The 24153-nt window shown below is 35.7% G+C and overlaps 2 protein-coding genes across 4 annotated transcripts in view; one reads left to right on the forward strand and one right to left on the reverse strand.

The window, feature by feature from the left end:
* The window catches only part of LOC107732026 (PEX5-related protein-like), a 37717-nt gene extending 18743 nt beyond the window's left edge, over positions 1 to 18974 (forward strand). For all 3 annotated transcript variants that reach the window (XM_016543256.1, XM_016543257.1, XM_016543255.1), the window contains 8 exons: positions 2750 to 2845; positions 9761 to 9877; positions 10209 to 10352; positions 11351 to 11421; positions 13418 to 13624; positions 14674 to 14839; positions 15433 to 15590; positions 17346 to 18974. In XM_016543256.1, the coding sequence (XP_016398742.1) occupies positions 2750 to 2845; positions 9761 to 9877; positions 10209 to 10352; positions 11351 to 11421; positions 13418 to 13624; positions 14674 to 14839; positions 15433 to 15590; positions 17346 to 17547 (1161 nt within the window). In that variant the 3' untranslated portion in view covers positions 17548 to 18974. The remainder of the gene's footprint in view (positions 1 to 2749; positions 2846 to 9760; positions 9878 to 10208; positions 10353 to 11350; positions 11422 to 13417; positions 13625 to 14673; positions 14840 to 15432; positions 15591 to 17345) is intronic.
* A 3843-nt stretch (positions 18975 to 22817) lies between these two features.
* usp13 (ubiquitin specific peptidase 13) overlaps positions 22818 to 24153 on the reverse strand; it is a 28039-nt gene continuing 26703 nt past the window's right edge. The window contains exons 21-22 of the mRNA XM_016543254.1: positions 23697 to 23835; positions 22818 to 23301 (exon numbers count right to left, since the gene is read on the reverse strand). Coding sequence (XP_016398740.1) covers positions 23739 to 23835 — 97 coding nt within the window. The 3' untranslated portion in view covers positions 22818 to 23301; positions 23697 to 23738. The remainder of the gene's footprint in view (positions 23302 to 23696; positions 23836 to 24153) is intronic.

The raw sequence follows: 24153 nt of genomic DNA on the forward strand, positions 1-24153 counted from the left end.
AATGGTTCCATAAAGAACCTTTAACATCTGAAGAACCTTTCTGTTTCACAAAAGGTTCTTTGTGGCGAAATAAGGTTCTTCAGATTATAAAAAGGCAAAAAAAGAGATGGTTCTTTAAAGAACCTTTGACTGAATGGGTCTTTGTAGAACCAAAAATGGTTCTTCTATGGCATCGCTATGAAGAACCTTTTAAAGCACCTTTATTTTTAAGAGTGTAGTTAATGCATCCTTGCTGAATAAAAGTATTCATTAAAAAAAATCTTACTGACCCCAACTTTTTGAATGGTAGAGTATTTATTAGAATTCATAATGTTTGTTAAAAAATACTTTTCCCATTAAAATTTAATTTAAAAATAATGATTAATGTTTCTTTATCGTAGACACTCTTATATATCATTGACCCTTACACACCTAAACCTTACATATGGAGTACAGATACATTTGTCTTACATGTGCTAAGACTAGTCATGATGGAGCAATCAGCACAAATGTGAGCTGCATGGTTCTAAAAACATTGAGCTCAAATTGTCTTTCGGCCATGAGTGGTGGTGGAAATGGAATGTGTAATGTTAAAGGTAATTGTTGCACTGACACAGGGTCTGACAGGGCACATTAAATGTAATTATACAGAGCTGCGCCAGCACAATGAAGCAAGACCAATTGTCCTTTTTGAGGCTTCCATTATAGCCTCCTGTATGAAATCCGTTTAACTTGGTAACCTTGGTAATTGATTAATATCCAGTGAGGCAGTTGGCAAATACTTCATCCTATTGCTTTGATTCAGTCTGCCTTGAAGGCTTTGTTATGCTAAGAATTGAATTGGGAAAATGGAAGTTTTCCTTTGATAGCTCAGCACTTGACATTTAGAATGGCCTAAGAACAAGATACAAAGCTACATACAGAGGGTGAATTATAAAGGGTAACTCTATGATTACATTATTCATTAAAATGACAAGCAACTTTACAGTTTAAGGAGCACCAAAAACATGACATTATTATCAGTGAAAATGCGACAACTATGGCCGTCAGTTTTACATGTTAATTTAGTGTGATACATTTTAAAAGTTAAATTAAACAAATTAAAAAGTATAGCACAATTAATAACGCCCCCTGGCCAGTACATTACTTTTGTAACAAGGAATTTCCCTACCATTGAACCAATTTAGCTATCCAGGATATAGATGTTTGTTTCCTCACCAAAACAGATTTGGTGAAATTTAGTACTACGTCACTTGCTCACCAATGGATCCTCTGCAGTGAATAGATGCCATTAGAATGAGAGTTCAGTCTGCTGATAAAAACATCACAATAATCCACAAGTAATCAGCAGGACTCCATATCAATTAGCATCTTGTGAAGTGAAAAGCTGCATGTTTGTAATAAACATATGCATCATTAAGGCATTTTAACTTTAAACCGTCGTTTCTGGCAAAATAACAGTCCATAATCTATATTAATGCTTCCTCCAATGAAAAAGTCCATCCCCTGTTGTCCACTCACATCAAAAACCACCTACCTATTTGTTTACTATTTTGGACTGATTTTACTTGTGTATTTATTTCTCTCCTAATTCAGATAAGGACAACCTTTTCACTGAATAAAGCAAGATCACTTTTCACTTTAAAATACATTAATTGATGAACTAGAGTTGTGTGGATTACTTGTGGATTATTGTGATTAGCAGTTTAAACTCTTATTCTGACGGCACCCATTCACTGCAGAGGACCCATTGGTGAGCAAGAGATGTAAACAACCTTTTCACTGAATAAAGCAAGATCATGTAGAGAGGTATTTTAGCTGGGCGCAGCAGTTTGAAGCTAAAAACGTCTTGATGAACTTGTTTATCACAAACACACAGCTTTTCACTTTAAAATACATTAATTGATGAACTAGAGTTGTGTGGATTACTTGTGGATTATTGTGATTAGCAGTTTAAACTCTTATTCTGACGGCACCCATTCACTGCAGAGGACCCATTGGTGAGCAAGAGATGTAATGCTAAATTTCTCCAAATCTATTCCTATCAGGAAACAAACTCATCTACATCTTGGATGGCTTGATGGTGAGAACATTTTCAGCAAATTTCCATTTTTGGATGAACTATTCCTTTAACAAAAATAGTATAGTAGTTTATAGCGTCCTTGGCCATCAGCAAATGTAAACAAAAGGCTCCTATTGTTTGTTATGGCCATATGTCACCCTCTAAATTTGAAACCTATCCAGACGAAGCCTCTGACTCTGAGAAAATAAAACCCTTTAGATCTTACTGTTGTGTTTTATTCTGCAGTAAGCTTGTTTTCTGTTGCGGTGTGGTTTACACACACAGCAGTGTAGTCAAAATGAATGGCTTTGCCGCATGTGAAGCATGTCTTCAGGTGTACAGTGTTAAAAAATGGTGCATATTTGACTGCGCAAAGGTCTCCTGCCATGCTATTTTCAGATTTTGCATACTGAGAAAAATGTGTGAGGGCAGCGCGCTGTGCATGACAAGCCAGTCATGAGCCATTTTGAGTGTGAGAACATTAGGTGTGGACGGCAGAACCTCAAAAGAGAGTGAAAGTGAGAAAGAAAGAAAGAGAGGGAAGGAAAGAAAGAAAACAAGAAGACACTGTGCTGCTAATGCTGGCATTTCTTCTTGCCTCTGGCATCAGAGGTTGGCAAGGGCAGGGCCTTTTCTCCTGTCAGAGTGACGGAGAGATGGCTGACCACATTCTCTCTGACTCCTGCTCTGTGTGCGTGTGTCTGACAGGGCCGTTTGAGCAAGGACCAACGGTGGGGTAGCACACTACTGTCCAGAAACCAGTCTCTGGAGGAAGAGTTTGAGAGAGCTAAGGCAGCAGTGGAGGTAAGCCAAAAATCTCCTTTAAAATATTTGTGAGCATCAAAAACACTGTCTCGTAGTTAATGGGCATTAATGGGCAGTGTATTTACACAGAGTGCAAAAAGCCAACTTCGTTGACAGGCTTTTTTTTCTGACTAACTCCACCCAGCGTTACTCAGACATTTCTTTAGTATAAATAGCATATTAGTTTAATTTACACTTAAATAGCAGCTGCCATTATTTGTTGATATTTATACTTGTGTAAACAGTATCCACCACTATTTTCATTTGATGCAAATAGCATTTGACTTTTCTTTTCAACTTAACAGACCCAAATGGAATCTACAGACATTTTCCACTTTTTCTGTTTCATTTTGGGAAAAGTTGCAGAATTATAAGAAATTAATTTAAATAGGCTAAAACTGTGTGAACTGGAGCTGATATGGCACTATACTAATATTAGCCAGATGCATTATCCAGTTAATTAAAATGGCTTACTTGTATATGTCTCTGAACAAAAATCAACATTTTGTAATCATATACTCACCTTCATGTCTTTCCAACCCTGTATGACTTTCTTTTTTCTTTGGAACATAAAACTTTGTTTTTGTTTTTATTTGTTTGGTCTTTAAAATGGAAGTCAATGGTTATCAAAATGGTTTGATTACCAACATATTTCAAAATATCTTCTTTTATGTTCCACAGAAGAAAGAAACTATAGTTTTTTGCAACAACATGAGGGTGAGTAAATGGTAAATGATGACAGAATTTTCAGTTTGGGTGAATTATCCCCATAAACTGAGATGGAAAAAAAATAAAGTTCATATTTTAATAAGGCCTCACCTTTGTGGCACTGGACAAGTTGGAAACTGCCTGCTGTCACGAGTACAATGTGATGCTAATTAGCCTCCCTCAATAATTGATTGATTATAATGTCATCACCATTGCTCACGGAATAAGTTGAACCATATTATAACTTTCCATTGCTCAATGAGAAAAGAAAATAGGCCAGTCGTGCAGCATCAGGTGGCAGAGGAGAAGGTATTGTGCTTACAGAAACTAGATATGGGCTAATTCAGCTGGAGACCCTGCTATCCAGCATCAGTTCCTCTGCTTCAGTGATCACAACCGCTGATGCATTGGAAGAAATTACTCTAAGGCCTGTCACTCAGGGGGAAAAAAACATCTAGACACAATATCTCTCATTCAAGCAAAAAGCAATTTTTTGATATAACGCCTAAATAAATTTTTAGCCTTTTTGAAAATCTTTTTGAGCCTTTTTTTAGCCTTTTAGACTTTTTGAGTCTTTAAAAATGTTTCTATTTTTTATTATTATTATTATTATTATTATTTTCAGTCTTAAATGCACAAAATAGTAACCAAAACCTACAAATAAAAATGACGTGTTTCATCACAATGTGATAAGACTACTTAGTACTGTGTTAAGAGTTCTCACTGCTTAATAGTTTATGTTGTTCTGATGAGTGTCTGCTGTTGCACTTGTAAGAAGCCAGCTATTGTATTACATGTGTTACAGAGGTAGAGTGCTAAGGGCAAAAACATGGGGGATCTGTAAGAACAGATGAATAATGGAGGAGAAAGAGGAAGGGCATATCTAAAAGTGAGAGCAGTATTTACAGTACGAAGAACCACTCAATGCAGAATTTGTGCTGTGCACAGGATCACTGGTTATGCTGCCTATTTGTAGCCCTCAAGACAGCGCCCATTACAGCTGTAGGACTGAGACAGTATTCGGTTTGAAAGGGGGTTGAGAGGGGCGGGACTTAGTGTGCATTAAGTAGTGATTCTCAAGGCTGCAATTGGAACAAATGGAGGGTTGATCAATAGCACCATCCTTGAGTTTCGATCATTACAGGAACATTGGCCTGCACGCTGAGAGCTGCCCTTCTGCCTCCAGCCCCCTATAAGTAACTGCATATATTTAATATGATTATAAGCTGAACAGAGTCCTAAATTATCCAGAAAGCTACTTTCTGGGACAGTGAGGCCAGTTTCCAATCATTTTCATTTGCTGATGTCCTGAATGAAGAAATACCTTGGAGTCTAAAATGAATTGAAATGGGGAATGGGCTGGGCTGCTTACTGAGCAGTGAATAAAGATGCAAGATAGATGGAATACATTTTACGCCCCGCAGTCTTAGGGGAGGATGTTGGGATGCAGGAAACAGAATACAACTGAAATTATGCTGCTCTATTTAGAAACAGGCAGACAGCGAGAGGTGAACGCAGGCTTTTGGCTGTCTCTGTGCTGGTCAGGGCCAAATATAACAGAAAGTTGTGTTAAATGTAAGGATTTATGCTGTAAATAACTGCATATTTCATAAATTGCAAATGTAATGATGTATAAACACCATGTGCCTACAAGAAACCTTGGGCAATTGAGACTTCTCACTTCAAAACAATAATAGCATTTATTTTATAGCACACAAACAAAATGATTAACCATATAGGCTTTAGATTTACAATAGCCCATGTCTGGCTACTCAAAAGCCATCTTCTGATCCTTTCCATGTAGGAGATGTTTCAGATGATGCAAAATGACAGGGATCGGTTTTAACAGCAAGACTTGACAGCTTGTCAATTCTTTTTCTTTATATGCTCAACAAACCAAACTCCCGGACATAAAGTTCCTGCTTTTGGGAGAAAAATGTTACAGCTACTGAAGGAGAAGTACAGTAATACAGTTACGTGATCTTTCTGTCATGATTACGTGATCTTTCTTGTCTTGTAAACAGTATTTAGTTAAGTAAATATGATGAGTATTCATTTGTAAATATGAATTACGTTCATATCATTTTTTTATATTAATAATATTAATATGTACATGTGATTTATTGACTTATAAATTATAAACTGTCAGAAGTTTTTGTTCAAAAGGTAGAAGCCTCACTGGAATTTGTAGACTTGTATGTATGACTGTCACGCTCTAGCTTATTAATTGTTTGTCACGTATGTCTTAGGGGTCTTTATCATTCTAATTATGAGCTGACCCTTGGTCTCTTTTAGTTAGTAATTATGAGATTAAATATATTCACTTGCTCCTTTATTAAAGAGTTAGTCTTTGAGTTCAAATAATTATTTGCCTCCATCACCTTCTTCTTTTTTTCAGACAGCAGTCCACATCTCTTATGTACTGTATGAATGTGTAAAGTTATTATTTTATAATCTAACAATTGTATTTGATGAGCATTCACTCTTTACCTGTTAGATGTATGGCTAAAACAAGAAAAAAAACTGCCAATATTTTTAAAAGAATAAACTTAATTCAAGATATATTTTCTAATATGCAGTTTTGCTTCTAATGTAAATGTATCTTGTTTTAAATGTTTAAATATTTTTTAGTAGAAAATAACACAAAAATACTAATTAAGTAATTTTTTCCAGTGTAAAGCATGTCCCAATACTGTTTAGCTGCTAGGCTTTTGTGCACCGTCCAAATAGAAATAGAGGTCTGAGACTTGTGAACCAAAGGGCATTCTATTTTAGAAACAAAGACCAATTAGAAAAGACTCTCACCCCAGTGGAACAGCATGGCCTTGATCATGTGTCTCTTGTTTGAAAATGAGGAAGACTGAGCACTGACCCCCTTTGGAGCCCTCAGTGTACCTGTTAAGGACTCTGCCATGGCCTGCTGAGCTCCTGACAACATTCAGCCTTTATTGCGCTTATAGAGCTGTATCTCACAATCTCTCAAGGGACGAACAATGCAGTTGAGGTAAAAGAACTCTAAAGGAAAGATGCCATTCTTGAATGACAGAAAATGTCAGGGGTGCTCAGGAATGCTTTTTCTGAGCCCCTTAGACAGTAACAGCTTCAGGGGATGTCATAACACAACACTTGTTTTTCGTCATAGATATTTTTCAGTGTTTCTGACATATATTTCAACGAAGCAGGTATTTTTTTAGAAATAGGACTCCAGGTGCTTTGCACAAAATAGGTGACCAAAGTTGCTAAAGAAATCGTTCGCTCAAAAATTCAATTTTTATTTTCTCTGTGGAACACAAAAGGAGAATTTTGAACTGGTTCGCTCTTTTTCATGCAGTTACATTGAAATGTGACTGGAGCTTTCAAAATGTTTTTAAGATTGGTGAGGGACTGGCTTTGAACCAGATAAAAACCAATTATTTGAAAAAATCTGATTCAAAAGAACAGTTCGTGAATCAGACCTCACTATTACTTTTATGAATAACTATTCATGATTTTCAGTGAAGAACAACTTAAATGTTGAGACTTAATGTTCCTTAAACAAATCTATCAAGCTTAGAAGTCTTGGAAAATGTTGTGAAAATTGTATGGGCTTCTTTTGTGCAGTGTTATTTTAGTATCATTATTATTATTATATACTATTGACATTTTTATTAATATTTTGAATGAGCTTTTATTTTTGGTTTTCATTTTAATTTCATTTTTTTATATTGTCATTTTGTTATACACTTGTCATGTTTTTTTTACATTTCTATAAAGCTTCAATTAATTTCAGTTCAGTTTTAGTCATTTTAGTACTTAAATGTATTTATTTTAGTTTCAGTTTTCATTTTTAATGTTTCGAAATTCTTCATGTAATATTTATATTTTATTTTGTTTCAATTAACAAAAAATATTTTAACCCATTTAATCCCACCGGTCACAATAGTGACTGTAAAAAAGGTTTTCATTTATAAAGCTCTAAAAACCTTACTGACTGATGTTTTAGTGCACTTCCTGCAAATATGGGGGAAAAAATAAAGGGTCTCAATGAAATATGTGCAGTTTCACCTGATTAGCGCAAACTGTCACATGACCAGAGCAGTTTATTTCCTGTTTTCACCTTGAGAAGATAATAACTGCATCAAAGCTCCAAAACAAAAGGCTAGTAAAGTATGTCAACATAAAGATATGACAAAGATTTTTGGTACACATTATCTTTAAGGTGTCTAGTATTAATATATGAATTCACAAATATTCAGTTTTGTTGAGTGTGGTCATAGAATGAGTAAACATGTTGATGGTCACAAAAGTGACCGGTGGGATAACAGTGAACTTAGGTTTACAATATAAATCCAATTGCAGTTGCTAGTGAAAATTACACTAAAATGTTGCAATGACAAAATATTGCACTAAATTAAAAATTCAAATGTTACAAAAAATGTACAATATTGATGTTGTAATACTGGTAGCACTAATATAAAAATTTGATGTTATATTTTACAAAAAAGTAACAATTTTGAAATGCGTTGATGGTTGCATTTTTTTGTTTTGTTTTTATCTCAGTGTTCCTATCAGTGTAGCATAAGGTTTTTTATGCATAATAATAACCCTAGAATGTGATCAAACAGTTTAAAATAGCTGGGCTAAGATATATACAAATTTTTATGACTGCAGAAATATGTTAATTCAGTACTCACCTTATCCCAACGTTCACAATTGTGACTGACCATAAAACACAATTTTTCACACACTTTTCCAAAAAAAATTCAAACAATAATTATTGATTATTTCAAAGGGTTACTAATAGCACATCATTTGGATATTTTCATGTCTGGGAAAAATTTGGGATTAAACGCGTTAATAGTTTTAGTTTTCAATAACAACACAGCTTTTTGCTTTTTTGGTGCTTTGTTGTCATTTTCGGAGTTTGACAGCCCCAGTCCTCATTTACATTCTTTATATTGAAAAAAGTGTCCGGGATTGTCTTCAAAAATTCACCTTTTCTGTTCTAAAGAGGAAAGTAAGTTGAAACAACTTGAGAGTGAGCGAAAATCTTTTTTTAACAAACGTAATGTTGCTAAAGTTAACGAAAAGATGACTCTGTGATTTAGAAACACACAGAACAACTGTGAAAAACAAGTTTATGTTAATGTGGTCAGTGAAGATGTACGCTGTGAAGGATGTCCTTAACGCAAATGTTCTGGCTATTAAAAAGTTCAGTCAAGCACTCTTTCTCTGGATGAAAGATAATGAGTCTTCAACTTTGACCTTTGACTAGTTGCAGCTCTCTGTGCTGAGCTGTTGGGGGGAAAGAGGGGGTGGGTCATCCAATTACAGTAATTGGCCACTTAGTGAAGCTGTTGCCCATCATAAAACACGGAGGGCCATTTATCTCCTCGACAAAAGCTGTGTCATTGAACAAAATAACATCTCATCAACTTCCAGTCACACAACATTCTTTGAAAACCCCCATCATAAATACAGTCTCTGAGGGAATCATGCCATGAAGGCTTTTGAAAAGCAGATAGCTCTCTTACAACAGTGCTTTTCAAGTAAATATGAGCCATAATGAAGATACTGGGACTCGTGACCTGTATCGATTGGTAGGCGACTTCAACAAATGCTCCTGCCATTTCTGATTTTATAACACATGACAGTGATGTGTGAGGATTTGAGTAACAGGTTTTTGAGTAAAGACACATTATAGTATTATTAACATTTCAAAATAATTTTCAACCATTTTGTCCTTCTGCATCAAATCAAAGTGTTTCAGTGCACTCAGTTCGCTTACTAATGCTAAGCAAGTAATTTATTTGATTAATCAAACCCTTAAATGAGATATCCAATATGTCCTAGATGACTGAGAGCTGAATGATTGCTTGCGTGGCTGTGTAAGTCTCCTCTTGCCATCAATATTCATGCACAGTGATTCATTATTCAGATTGCAGAGCACAGAGAGTTCAGAGGCATGTTGATACAGATTTGAGGCATTCATAAGAGTGGTGCACCTGCAGAGACTCGACTAAAGACTAAGATTTACCCAGAGCTTGATGTTGCGGAGGCAGAAAACACATTTTTTGCCATGAAGTGCTCTTCTGGACACTGTGGAAAAAAAGAACAAAAACAACCAAACTGAAACTAGCAAACTAAAACTGTAACAGTGTGAAAGTGAATGAAATTTATTTTACAGCATAGCTATTTTTCCTGTCTCATTTATCAAATCCCTTTCAGTCAGACACAGAGTTTTGGGATAAGATGCAGGCAGAGTGGGAAGAGCTCGCTCGAAGGGACTGGCTAACAGATAATGACCGACCACAGATTCCCTCTAATGTGTCTCCTTATGAAAAGGTAAAGGAAAAAAATTCTAACTAATTATTTAAAAAAATATTTAGAATTATAATAATAGTGATAATAATTATTATTATTCATTATTATTTAAATATTATTATTAATAATTATTATTTTATAATTACTAATGCATTATTATTATTATTAATTATTACTATTATTCATTTTTTATAATTACTCATTTATTATTATTATTATTCAATATGTAAACCCTTGACTTATTTTTATGTATTTATTTATTTAGTTAGTTAGTTAGTTATTTACATTTTACAGTGTACAAAATCTTCATGAATTTTCCACTACTTTGTTATGTCCATTATTTCTTCCTTAGGGATACTACTTCCACACAGATAACCCTTTCAAAGACTGGCCAAATGCATTTGAGGAGGGATTACGCAAGTCCAGAGAGGGAGAGCTGCCTAACGCCGTGCTTCTTCTGGAAGCAGCTGTGCTGCAGGACCCTCAGGATTCAGAGGTGAGTGAGTGGGCTTATAAAACGACAGTAAGCCAGGTACTTTCATCAAATCAACGTCTGCACAGCTTGAAAACAGAAAGCTACATGTTCTGCCAATCAAACTACCATCACACCTTTCCTATACAGTGATAAGCAGTAGGTAGGTTCTTGCCCACACTGAACATTTTACAGATCGTAGCATGATTAGCCAAGGAAGGGGTTTCCATGTTCTCACTAATTTTCAGTGAGAGCTCTGTATTAGACATTGTACTTGACAGTGACTGATGGCAAACCATTAACACTCCTGTAACTGAGTAGGGTTCCCTTTTTTTTCCAGACGATTTAATGATGTAACAGTTCAGTTACATCCCAGAGAGGATTATCCCTCTTCTCCTGGAATTACCCCACCTCTAAATGATTGTGTCTCCATAAAAGCTCAATGTTAACAGATAATATTACAAAGCAAATGGCATTTCGGGGAGATTTTGCTTCTTAAATATCATACAGTAAGTATGCTATACTCATTGTACATTATAAGTTAAGAGCACAGACTCAGCCAACCATGTTAAGATGTTCTATTAATAAGGCTCATTAATACATTTTCCGTTGTATTCACAAGCTGTGGTCTTGTCACAGGAGTTTTGAAATGCAGTTTCCTCCTATACAAAGTTAACAAGCTTATCTTCTAATAATTAGTCTTACTCAGGTGTTCATAACCCCACAAATGATTCCTTGAGGAATCGTGGCACAAATATTCAGTCACATAATAAATTATACTTAAACCAATATCCTAAACTTCAAATATTTGTCTAGCGATATTAGTACATCCAATGTTTCATCATCTTCAAGAAATGGCAACACAAATCCATTCAGTTCCTCACTAACATTGTGTTCTATGTCTGAGCCACAGGCCTTTGAAAATGAATCATTTCCCCCAGGTTAGCACTGTAGCTCCTGCACTTGCCAGAGTCAAGGTGATAACCCCAATGCTCATTGTTCAATACCTATTTTCTTTTCAGGCTTGGCTGGTGCTGGGAACCACGCAAGCAGAGAGTGAGAATGAGCAGGCAGCAATTGTCTCCCTCCAGAGGTAAGGAAGTATCCCTGCATGAATCATATGCAAATGATGGTTCACACAGAACCGATTGGCTCATGAAGTTTGAGTCATCACACTTAGGATGTGACTGAGTGTTTATGGCAAAAATAAAGCCAAAGCGGAGTTAGAATGCATTGCTTTGTACTAGTACTGCATTTATCGTTGGTGATTGTACCAATATAAACCTAAAATACTCCATAAATGTCAAGTCAAGATTAAGGTTAAAGGAGTAATTCACCCAAAAATGAAAATTTGTAATTCAAGATGTAGATGAGTTTGTTTCTTCATCAGAACAGAGTTGGAGAAATTTAGCATTAGCTACATCATTTGCTCACCAATGGATCCTCTGCAGTGAATAGGTGCCGTCAGAATGAGAGTCCAAACAGCTGATAAAAGCATCACAATAATCCACAAGTGATCCACACAATTCCAGTCCATCAATTAATGTCTTGTGAAGTGAAAAGCTGTGTGTTTGTAATAAACAAACCCATCATTAAGGCGTTTTACCTTTAAATTGTCACTTCTGGCCAAAACGCAAATCCATAATAATAACGCTTCCTCCAGTGAAAAAGTACACCCCCTGTTAGTGGTCCTCTCACATCAAAATCCACTAACATATATTTGTTTAGAACTGTTTTGGACTGTTTTTGCTTATAAACAATGCTTTATCTGTGCATATTTTTCTCCCGATTCAGACGAGATGACTTTTTCCCTGGTGAAAGCAATATTATGGATAGAGGACTCACATTTTACCCAGAAGCAATGGTTTGAAGTTAAAAGCGTCTTAATGATGGGTTTGTTTATTACAAATCCAAATATTCCTTTAATCCTCATTCAGACCTAAAGAAGGCCTTGAATCGGACATCTCCATGTGGTTATCTGTGACACCAAATGAGACAAAGCTCTCTGCTGTGCCCTCTCCTGCTCGAGATAAAGAGCTACTCTAATAACCCGGTGATCCAATTAAAATTGCATTTCATAAGCACAGAGGCCTTTGGGAGATTATATTCATTTTGGATAGAACAGCCAGCCATAATCTCATACAATGTTCCTCTGAGCGACCAGGGTGAAAAAACTCCAATCTATGTGTGTTAATCACCGGTGACACTCGAAAAGCTGTGTTTTGGTACCATATATCCGCATCACTTTTGATTAGAGTGCTTTTATAATGTCTGTCTCTCTGATAGTATCTAACATAATTTAAGATGTCATTTTAAAATGGTGTATCATCTGTGGTTGGACCACACAGTTGCTGTGCAAGATTAGAACTAGTAGAGTAGAAATAGAGTAGAACTACATTAAAACGGTTCAACACATAGTAAAGTTAGGATGCAAAACTTTAAATGCGGAATGGAATTTGTCTATAGCAGTGTGTCCCACAAAACTTACCTATAAGCAATATTGAAGTAAATTTTTTAGTACATAGTGTAAGCATGTGAATTGGGACACAGCCGGCATCTTATTTAGGCAGGAGGGTTGGGAGGGGGTGAGTATACTTTTACCAAAATCTGATTAGATCAAATCAATTTAGAACTGAAATTTCTGATGGATGAAGCAGATAAATCATTAGCAGTGCGCACTGCTTTTGTTTTAATGGACAACAAGAGAAAATGTGTTTACTGACTGTCATAAAGACAACCTAGTAAAAGGCTTTTAATTGGCATTGTTACATTTCCATTTAGATTTTTTGATGCGCAAGTGTAGCCAATGTGCGGTAATAAACAATATCCAGATGTCACCCTTGCCATGTTTTTTCTTACGCTTGTTAAACAGGGAACGCGACTTCCATCAGAAACTGGGCAAATGGTTTATTTTAGTTTTCTGAAATATATTTATTTGCAGACACATGAGATGACACAAGTATTCACCCATGAATTAAAACCAGCACTAATCAGGAAGCATCTGCCTCTCATTATGATGGCAGACAGCTAATTAGTGTCCATCAAAAGCAGCGGTTTTTTAGATGCTTCCCCGTTGTATGTGTGTGCAGGTGTCTGGAGCTCCACCCCAACAACCTCCAGGCCCTCATGGCCCTGGCAGTGAGCCTGACCAACACGGGCATGAGGCAGGAAGCGGCTGAGGCACTGCTGAGCTGGATAAGGCACAACCCCAAATACAAGTATCTTCTGAAGAGCCGCACGCACCTGCAGAGCTCACCTGGTTCACGGAGACCCTCCTACCCCTCCATAACAGGCTGGTATGATTACAAATGAATGCAGTGCCATGCCTGGAATATACGGAATATTAAAAAATGTATGAATTTCATTACTGTGGAAACAAAATATTAACAAACAAGTGGTTTGAACATGAATTATGCTAACCTTTCAGAACTGACTTTACGTTTTGGCCATTTTTGCAGTTCCTTTTAACCAATAGGTCATTTTTAGTGGATGCAAAAGGTTTCCGTCATGTTCAAACAGGTTCTCTAGCAGAGTGACCACAGGTGTGATTTATGTAGTGATCCTCTAATGTTTGAAAGTGTCTAAATGCTTTCGTCTTAATATTGAACAATATATATTAATATTGAATGTTTGTTGTATCATTTGAAACCTAACAAACAGCCACCTTTTATATAATGTATGTTAATAATCATTTAAATAATAAAAAAGTAAATATTTTCATATATATATTAAGTTTTTTAATGTATAAGATTTTTGATGTGTTTGAAAGAAGTCTCTTATGCTCACCAAGGTTGCATTTTATTTGATAAAAAATACAGTAATATTGTGAAATATTATTGCAATTTAAAATAACTCTTCTCTTTTTTTAATATATTTTAAAATGTCATTTATTTCTATGATGGCAAAGCTGAATTTTTGGCAGCTATTACTTATGGCTTCAGTGTTACATGATCCTTCAGAAATCATTCTAAAATGCTGATTTGATGCAATTACTTTTAGCAATTTACTTTTAGCAATCAAACTTCATCTTATTTTTTATGTCCTGCAAACCTATATATTTGTACATAGAGGCTTATAACTTTTACTGTTGCCTGAAGAGGATGGTGGTCATGTATTTTAATTATTTTCTCAACGTAATTTTTATGTGACTAATCTGAACCTCGTGTTAACACCCATTCCTACTAAATGGAATATTTTTGGTACCAACAACATAAATCTCTAGAGAGCCCCTTTCTCTTTTTCTTAGCTATTAAATGACACATTTTGATGATGTTGCTGGTAGGGACGTCCCTGAAGGGCAATGCTTCTCTCTCAGTCTCTCAGCTCTCTCTATCTTTATCTCCAGCCCCCTGCTGCCTGAGGTGAAGGAGCTGTACCTGGAAGCTGCCCAGCACAACTCGGACACTATCAACCCAGACCTGCAGACAGGGTTGGGAGTGTTGTATAACCTCAGCTCCGAGTTCAACAAAGCTGTGGAAGCCTTCAACGCAGCGCTGTCAGTGCGGCCGGAGGTAAACCCTTCCTCAGTGTACTCGACTGACAAACTGGGGCTAAATCATACAGATACGCTCCCTAAAGGCAGAGGGCAAAGGAAAGAGAGAGAAAAAGTCACAGGGGCTTAAAAAAGTGTCTCCAAAATCTTTGAAACAGTTCATTTGAAACTTGAGGGGAGCTTTACCATTCATGAGTGCTGACTCCAGAACCCTGTGGGTCACCTTGTCGACGACTGATGCTTGCTAAGCCAAATTCTGTCCCCTTGTGTAGACTGCATTTACACTCAATCGAAATCCTCCCCATCTGCTTGACTTGGTAATGTCTGCTTGCCTGCTGGGGGGCTCAGAGCGTGAATACGATGAAAGATAATGGCAATGTAGAAGTGAAACTCTGATACCAGGCTCCTTGTGACATTAGGAACTAGGCAACTTCTTTGTACCTCTGCTTTATGCAGTGTCACTGTACTTAAAGGTCATATTTTATCCCTAAAAGAAAGAGAGCAGATCATATCTTAATGGTATTAAAAATCAGTTGCATGTAACTCCATAATCTTTCAAGCGTAGAGCATTAATTATTTTGATCCATGACACTGTGCCGTTGGTGTGTACAGGACTACCTGCTGTGGAATCGGCTGGGGGCGACGCTGGCTAATGGAGATCGCAGCGAGGAGGCTGTGGAGGCCTATACCAGAGCCCTGGAGCTGCAGCCTGGCTTCATCCGCTCACGTTACAACCTCGGCATCAGCTGCATTAACATGGGCGCTCACAGGTTTGTGACAGAGAGTTGGGCTTGACCTGAAAATTATGTAAAATAAATCCCCCAACTTCTTGTTTAAATTCTTTGATCCTGAGGTTCTATCGGAAGAAATGCAACATAATAAGGAAACATTTATTCCTTGATTTATGGGTGTTTCTTCAACTACTGCTTTTTTGTGTCCCAGGGGTTGGTTTTGTTTGTTATGAGGGTCAAATTAAATGGCTTCAAAATGATTTGTGCTACTTCTCAAATGTGTTTATATGTAGATTATTTTACTCTTGGCCCACACTCAGAATTTGAATCTTCAAAATAAAAAAAAACTCCCTTATAAAAATACTATTAAATTAATTACGATTTAATTACAAAAATACTGTCTGAGCCTGCCTTTAGATAGATAGATAGATAGATAGATAGATAGATAGATAGATAGATAGATATAGGGTCACCGTGATTTTGCCAAGTAAGACATGTTCCTGGGTCAACATCTTTTGTTGATCCTGGATCAACATTACTGTCCAAAAATACAGACTTAACCCAATCCCCACCCCTAAACCTAACCTTACCCATAGTTTATTCCTAAAATCAGAGGGAAATTATGGCTGATTAACAAGGGTGTAGAAGCACCTAATACTGATTGTAAGCCTAAAACTGACATTTCCTGAAAAGTTATCTCTCAATTCTGATTGGTTGATTGGAATGATGTTCCAGGATCAACAAGGATGTTGATCCAGGAACATGTTGTACTTGGTCAAATCACGCTCACCTAGATATAGATGGATGGATGGATAGACAGACAGACAGATACATAGATAGATAGATAGATAGATAGATAGATCTGCCCTGACTTTTTTTTCATAGAGGAAAATATTGGTAAAAAGAAGGTAAAATATAAAAAAAGGGGTAAATATCACTTGTAAACAATATTTGTATTGTTCATGATTTCCAATCAAATTAGTCACAATATGTCACCCTGGACCACAAAACCAGTCATAAGTGTCAATTTTCTTGTGTCAAATAAGATTTCCATTGATGTATGGTTTGTTAGGATAGGACAATATTTGGCCGAGATACAACTGTTTGAATATCTGGAATCTGAGGGTGCAAAAAAATCAAAATATTGAGAAAATTGCCTTTAAAGTTGTCCGGATGAAGTCCTTAGCAATGCATATTACCAATAAAAAATTAAGTTTTAAATTTAATTTCGGTAGGAAATTTACAAAATATCTTCATGGAACATGATCTTTACTTAATATCCTAATGATTTTTGGCATAAAAGAAAAAATGGTAATTTTGACCCATACAATGTATTTTTGGCTATTGCTACAAATATTCTCATGCTACTTAAGACTGGTTTTGTGGTCCAGGGTCACATATGTGAAAATATTATTTAATTTTGTGTATTTAACATGCATATAATTTAAGCCATAAAATTAGGCTTAGCAAGACAAATGATTCTGCAATTTTATTGCAAAAATGTGTACAATTTTCAACATTATTTTCCACCACAGAATGCTATTAAACAATGTATAATTTAAAAAAAATACATGTGGTGGAAATGTTCACCTCATTAGCTACACCTAATTTTTTTTAACAAAAATAACTGAATTTTTCTATGATGTGTTCACTGTTGTACATTGTTAGAGGTCAAATTAAGTAAACCAGTAAAACTGTGGGGGTAAAATATTTTCTGAACGTCCACAGGGCCAAAAGTGCCCACATTTGTAGAAACACCCTTTTTTTTTTTATTTAATCATTTATTTATTCCAGGGAGGCAGCCAGAAATTTCCTGACAGCTCTTAGTCTGCAGAGGAAGAGCAGGAGTCGGCAGCTTTCGCACCAGGTCATGTCTGGAAACATCTGGACGGCCCTGCGGATAGCACTGTCCATGCTGGACCAGCCGGAGCTCTTTCAAGCTGCTAACATAGGAGACCTGGACTTACTCATGAGAGCTTTTAATCTGGATATGTAAACGAGGATACCCTTTAACCATGGCAAATATCCAAAGTCCTTAATGAGAAGAACTTTGTCAGAAAGCAACCTTTGTTTCACAGAGCACCTTTACATTCATGAGAACTGAGTGCTGAATGATACTATTTTAATAGATTTGCACATCAGTTTACGATTACCCTAAAGAGCACAATGCCGGGTGAAGATTGTACAAGTATGCCTTAGAGAAATTATCAGCTAGACCTGCAATGTAACAGTGGGGAATCGCAGGAATTCTGGATTCGTCTCGTAATTTCACAATTGATGAGAGGACTTCACATTAGTGACTTGATTAGACATGTACTGTACTGCGTAGACTTCATGTATTGGTTCGATTGCACTCTTTTTTTGAGAGGGTGGGGTTATTATAGATTTTGGTGGCACTTAGTTCAACCCTGGACACTCCTCACCTGATCTCTGCTGCATCATCCCCTTTATTTCCTGGAGCTTGCAGACCAGATTAAAAAGCCTTACTTATCTTGCATGTAAAATAAATAATTGAGATGTTATCGGTATGATATCAGATAAAAGCCATTCTTTGCCATACTTTGACCTCTTGATGTAGAAGTCTATGTTCCATCAAGGTCTTTTTGTAAAACATACCACATCGTTGAAATGTTACGCTGATTATTTTACAAAATTCGATGCAGGGATTTCAGATATACTGCCCCTTTTGCCACAATTATCAGCCTGGATTTAACAGGAAAACTGGAAAGCTGCCCAAAATGTAAGCCAAACTATTTGTGAGCTGCACAGTTTTATACCCTAATATTTTCGTTGTTACTCATTTTACTTGTTATGGTTCATCTCCAGCTTGCATGATGTTTTATTTTGCTCATCAGTGTGAACACGCAAGTGCTTAATGATGCATATGTGCTTCAAGAAAAGTCCTACATTTTAAAATGCTATGCAAAACCTATAGATTTTTTTCCTTCATGCAGCCGGAAGCAGAAGAAGAGCCTAAAGCACCAAAGCTTTACTTGCGTTGTCACTTTTTGTGTTTGAAAACTGGTAGGTAGAAGGTAGAAGATCTGGTAGTACCCTGTAGATGGTCTATTGTACTTTAAAGCAACGTCTACATTAATCCAGATACATTTAAAAATGCATATTTTTCTCTATATTTTGGCCTTCTGTTCACACTGAGGTGGTGTTTTTGTGCTGTGAAAACAGAGCTTTTTGAAGATGCTCTCAGAGTGGATAAAACTGAAATGATGTTTTCATGTTGTAAGGTGAAATGTGAAAACAGACGTATTCGAAAATGATGACACGTTTAGCCATGTGACGCATATTTTACCTATAGATATCTATGTTTTACGCATAAGATGATTTAAAGGGGCACTTCTCTCAAAAATGAAAGATTTACTCAACCTCAAGTTGTTCCAAACATGGATGAGTTCCTTTCTTCTGTTCAGCACAAAAGAAGATATTTCAAATAATGTTGGTAACCAAACATTTGCTGGTAGCCATCGACTTCCACAGTATTTTTTTCCCTCTACTATGTAAGTCAGTGGCTAACGTCAACTGTTTACCAGCATTTTCTGACGTTTCAGTGAGGATCCCTGAAAGCACTAGTGTGTATGGAGTGTTTTCAAATGTATCTGGATTAATGTAGATGTAGCCTAAGTAATGTTTCTTATTTTAAAAAAAAGTCTCCCTGATCCAGTTGAGTTTTTATTTGAAGCATCGTGTTTTTATTATTCCCACCTAGTTCAATAATTAATTTGTTAAAATAACTATATCAATGAAAAAGCATGCAAAGCCAATCAAGCACCAATTATCAAGTGTTATTAATTTATGAATTGTTACTACATTTATTTAATTACTGCTCTATGTATTTATTTTATTATTCTGTATCCAAAACTATTTGGAAAGTCCTGTATATGCTCATCGATACAGTTAGAAGAGGCGTGTGCTTTGTAGCTGAATGTTACATTAGATACTGTAGATTCTCTCATGCCTGAGGCCAAACCTCCCCTTTTCTAGAACTTTGTACAATCTCAGGTGTGATTGTCTAGATGAATTCATGCTCCAGAAGTACTCCTGATGTATGATCGCATGCCGAATATACTTATTTTTGAATGCTGTAGATTTATTTATATGCATGACCTTGACATGCCTATTTTAATCTATACCCTTCATTTCTATGACTTATATATCACTGTAATCACAATATTTTGCATTTCAAAATATATATTGATCTAAAGAATACAACTGTAAAATATGTACAAACAAGCAGTTTTTGCAATGCAGTGAGTAATCTCAACAAGACCTTCTTTATAGTCACTTATATTACTATTGCAATAGCCAGATTTACTAAAGCCTTTAGAAATAGAGACGCAAATATATGTTATGCATCATTCAGAGCTGTTGTTGAATTTGTACATGCAGGCTTTCTGAATGTTTGCCTTAGGCTTTATTAACTCTGGCCCAATATTTAAAAGATAGATCCATAAACAAAAGTTATCTTTTCGAATAAAATATTGGAATAGAGTTTGTTTGCCTGGTTGTTAAAAAATTATTTCCACGAGTGCATTTATCTGTTCGTTTTTGGTTCCACGGTTGAAATCTCCTGTTTCCAATCTGGCATCACCAAAACATGAAAATGGCACAGAACAACAATTGTGGATTTTATTGAACAATCCAAACATTATGAGTCACGAGTATGTTTGAACAGATTTTCGTATTTCATCTGCTGCATTTGTGTTTCTAAACAATATATGGATCAGAAAATCCATTAAAAAACTTATAACAAACAAGTGGGCAAGTTTGTATAGTAACTACAGAATTGGCACACATTTTTTTTGCAAAAAAAAAAATCAACAATAAAAACATACCACTTAACCTTCAGTTCCATGAAAAAGAGAACCCACTAAAGATCAATAATATATTGCAAAATGTCAACCGACTAACCTCAGATTTTTAGTGCACATACTGAAAAAAAATAAAATCAAGGCATGTTTGAGAAAGGTGAGGTAAAAGCATCCACTTTCACACCCAATATCGAGACAAAAAGAGAACAGAAAGAATAAAAGAGAGAAAGAGAAGCAGGAGGAAATGGCTATGAATATTCGTTTAAATTAAGAAAGCGAAGGAGAGAAAGAGTGAGAGAACCTCGGATGGATAAGCCAAAGAAAGACAGACGCACAAGGTAAAGGGACAAAAGACACTGACCTCCCAACATAACAGGTAGTGCACAATAGAAATAAACATGACAGGGTACAATCTACAACAGAATGTGCAACATCCAGTTGAAATAAATTGAGATGAACAGGCCCCACCTCAGCCTGAGTGAGATTATGTTGTAAAACAATGAAGATTACGTTTTAATTCAGCACTAACCTTCAGACTGAGGCTCACTGTGTAACAAAACACTTTAAAGAATACTTGCCAAGAAAGCGTTCAGGTTTTGTTAGGTAATGACATTACCTGATGACATGAATTTTTCAGCAAATAAATGATATGTCTAAGGTTAGAAATTGGTAAAGGGTGTTGGAGGCAGAGCCAAGTCTTCAGATATGTCATAAAGCTTAAGAGCTTGAGATTTGGTAACACTGAGCACCAATACATACATGTATCTGAGATAGTTCTATGTATGACACTACATATAATTCTGCTCTATATGCAGTATGTCATCACATATTGCTTAGGTATGGGATAAAAATAGTTTTACATTCTTTGAGACTGGAAATCAATGAAACGGAACGATTTCAAATGCATCCCAGTCTTTAAACTGCTAAAGATATTATCAAAGTAAAGCACTTAAACATTGCATGAATATGTGATATTGTTGCATTTTCTGATCAGCTATCACAGACTGACTGAAAGCTATCATAAAGTTGAACGTGATAATATTGTACAAATGAAATATTTTTAAAGCCATGCCGATAAATGAGGCTCAATGTTCTTGATTATGAAAAAAAAAAAACATAAAAGTACAAGTTCACTTCTGCCTAAAGGTATGGAAACTGAACAAACTTGTGCTTCTAGGCAGAATAAACCTCCATTAAAGGAATAGTTCATCCAAAAATGAAAATCGACATCCTCAGGCCAGATGTAGATGAGTTTGTTTTTTCATTGGAACAGAGTTGGAGAAATTTAGCATTACATCACTTGCTCGCAGTGAATGGGTGCCGTCAGAATGAGAGTCCAAACAGCTGATAAAAGCATTACACACGTCTCCAGTCCATCAATTAACATCTTGTGAAGTGTGTGTTTCTTACAAACATGCAGCTTTTCATTTCACAAGATGTTAACTGATGGACTGGAGTCGTGTGGATTACTTGTGAATTTATTGTGATGCTGTTATTTGGTGTTTGGACTCTCATTCTGAGGGCACCCATTCACTGCAAGTGAGCAAGTGATGTAATGCTACATTTCTCCAAATCGGTTCTGATGAAGAAACAAATGAATCTACATCTTGGATGGCCTGATGTTGACTCAATTTTCAGCAGATTTAAATTTTTTGGGTGAACTATTCCTTTAAATAATAAATCGATGGTGCCACATTTTTGGATCACTCTGAATGCTAGAATATATATATATATGAGAAAGTGAATGCTAAATTTCTGCAAAAATCTGTTTTGATAAAGAAACAAACTCATCTACATCTTGGACGTCGATTTTCAGGAAATATTCATTTTTGGGTGAACTATATTCCTTTAAAGAATAAGTCGATGGTGCCACATACGTGGATCAATCTGAATGCTAGAATAAATATCTAACAGCAAACTAAGACCTACCAAACAAGAACCATAGTCCAATATTTCAATAAACATGCCTGCTAAAACTTTTTCCTGCATGGGCATGATTCAAAGAACAAGTTTTGTCAAATAATCACATTATGTTTTGGATCGATTGCAGCTTCAACAAAATCCACTAAGCGTGATCTCTATTCGAAATCCATTCTGACCGATTTTTTGTTGTTGTTGAACTACTGTAAAACCCAAAGGAATTGCAGTGAGTACATTCTGCTGAGATGGCAGTAAAAACATTTGTAAATGCAGGCACACTTTATATTTTCAAAAGAAGTATGTCTTGAAAATACTGGGAATCTACATCTTGGATGGCCTGATGTTGACTCAATTTTCAGCAGATTTAAATTTTTTGGGTGAACTATTCCTTTAAATAATAAATCGATGGTGCCACATTTTTGGATCACTCTGAATGCTAGAATATATATATATATATATATATATATATATATTTTTAAATAAGAGTTTCCCCCCAAATAATCACATTATGTTTTGGATCGATTGCAGCTTCAACAAAATCCACTAAGCGTGATCTCTATTCGAAATCCATTCTGACCGATTTTTTGTTGTTGTTGAACTACTGTAAAACCCAAAGGAATTGCAGTGAGTACATTCTGCTGAGATGGCAGTAAAAACATTTGTAAATGCAGGCACACTTTATATTTTCAAAAGAAGTATGTCTTGAAAATACTGGCACAGGAGCTTAAAGTATTCAAAGAGAAATATAACAAATACTTTGAGAATATATTAGGAAAATAATTTGCATACCTAAAATTGCACGCACCCCACTGTACCTTTAAAGCAGACAGGAGACGAACATATAAACAAAACTCAGATGGATGGCACATATTAGTTTCCCTGCTGGACCGTTCCTGTGGTATGAGCGTCTGTGTGGGTCTTGGCAGGGACTGAGAGGTTCTCTCTCCATCTCACAGATGTAAATGCTTCCCTAGTTTCCAGCAGTGTCAGTGGTGCCCCACACACCTCTCTGGTCAAATGGCTGTGCATAATGTTATGAAGGTCCAGATCTAGCAGCTTGACAGGCGCCGGTAAAAGTACATGTAGCCCAAGTCTTTAGGGGGCCTCTCTGACAAACATATTTTGTGGTCATTGTAAATCAGCCACCTAGGGAAGTAAAAAAAGACATCTGAGTTTGAGTTAGGCCTATATATACATATATATGCACATTTACATTTATAGTTATGAATTAAATTTTTTTTTAATAATAATTACTTTTTCAAATAAAACAAGTCAAATTTATTCTTAATTTTTTTTGTAATAAATCAAATTTTAAATACTTTTGTCTTTAAAACATTTATAAATGGTTACAAATTATGAATGTATACATTCATACTTTGTGTCAGTGGTGCCCCCCACACACCTCTGGCCTAACGGCTGTGCGTAAGGATGTGAAGGTCCGGATCTAGCAGCTTGACAGGCGCCGGTAAAAGTACATGTAGCCCAAGTCTTTAGGGGGCCTCTCTGACAAACATATTTTGTGGTCATTGTAAATCAGCCACCTAGGGAAGTAAAAAAAGACATCTGAGTTTGAGTTAGGCCTATATATACATATATATGCACATTTACATTTATAGTTATGAATTAAATTTTTTTTTAATAATAATTACTTTTTCAAATAAAACAAGTCAAATTTATTCTTAATTTTTTTTGTAATAAATCAAATTTTAAATACTTTTGTCTTTAAAACATTTATAAATGGTTACAAATTATGAATGTATACATTCATACTTTATTTTTAGACTTATTTCTCTAATAATTAAATGTATACTTTTTATTTTACATTTATAATTTTAATTTTATATTTTTATTTAATTTTG

The sequence above is a fragment of the Sinocyclocheilus rhinocerous genome, unplaced genomic scaffold (genome assembly GCF_001515625.1).
Source record: "Sinocyclocheilus rhinocerous isolate Xijiao unplaced genomic scaffold, SAMN03320098_v1.1 scaffold1120, whole genome shotgun sequence".
NCBI classification, from domain to species: Eukaryota; Metazoa; Chordata; class Actinopteri; order Cypriniformes; family Cyprinidae; genus Sinocyclocheilus; species Sinocyclocheilus rhinocerous.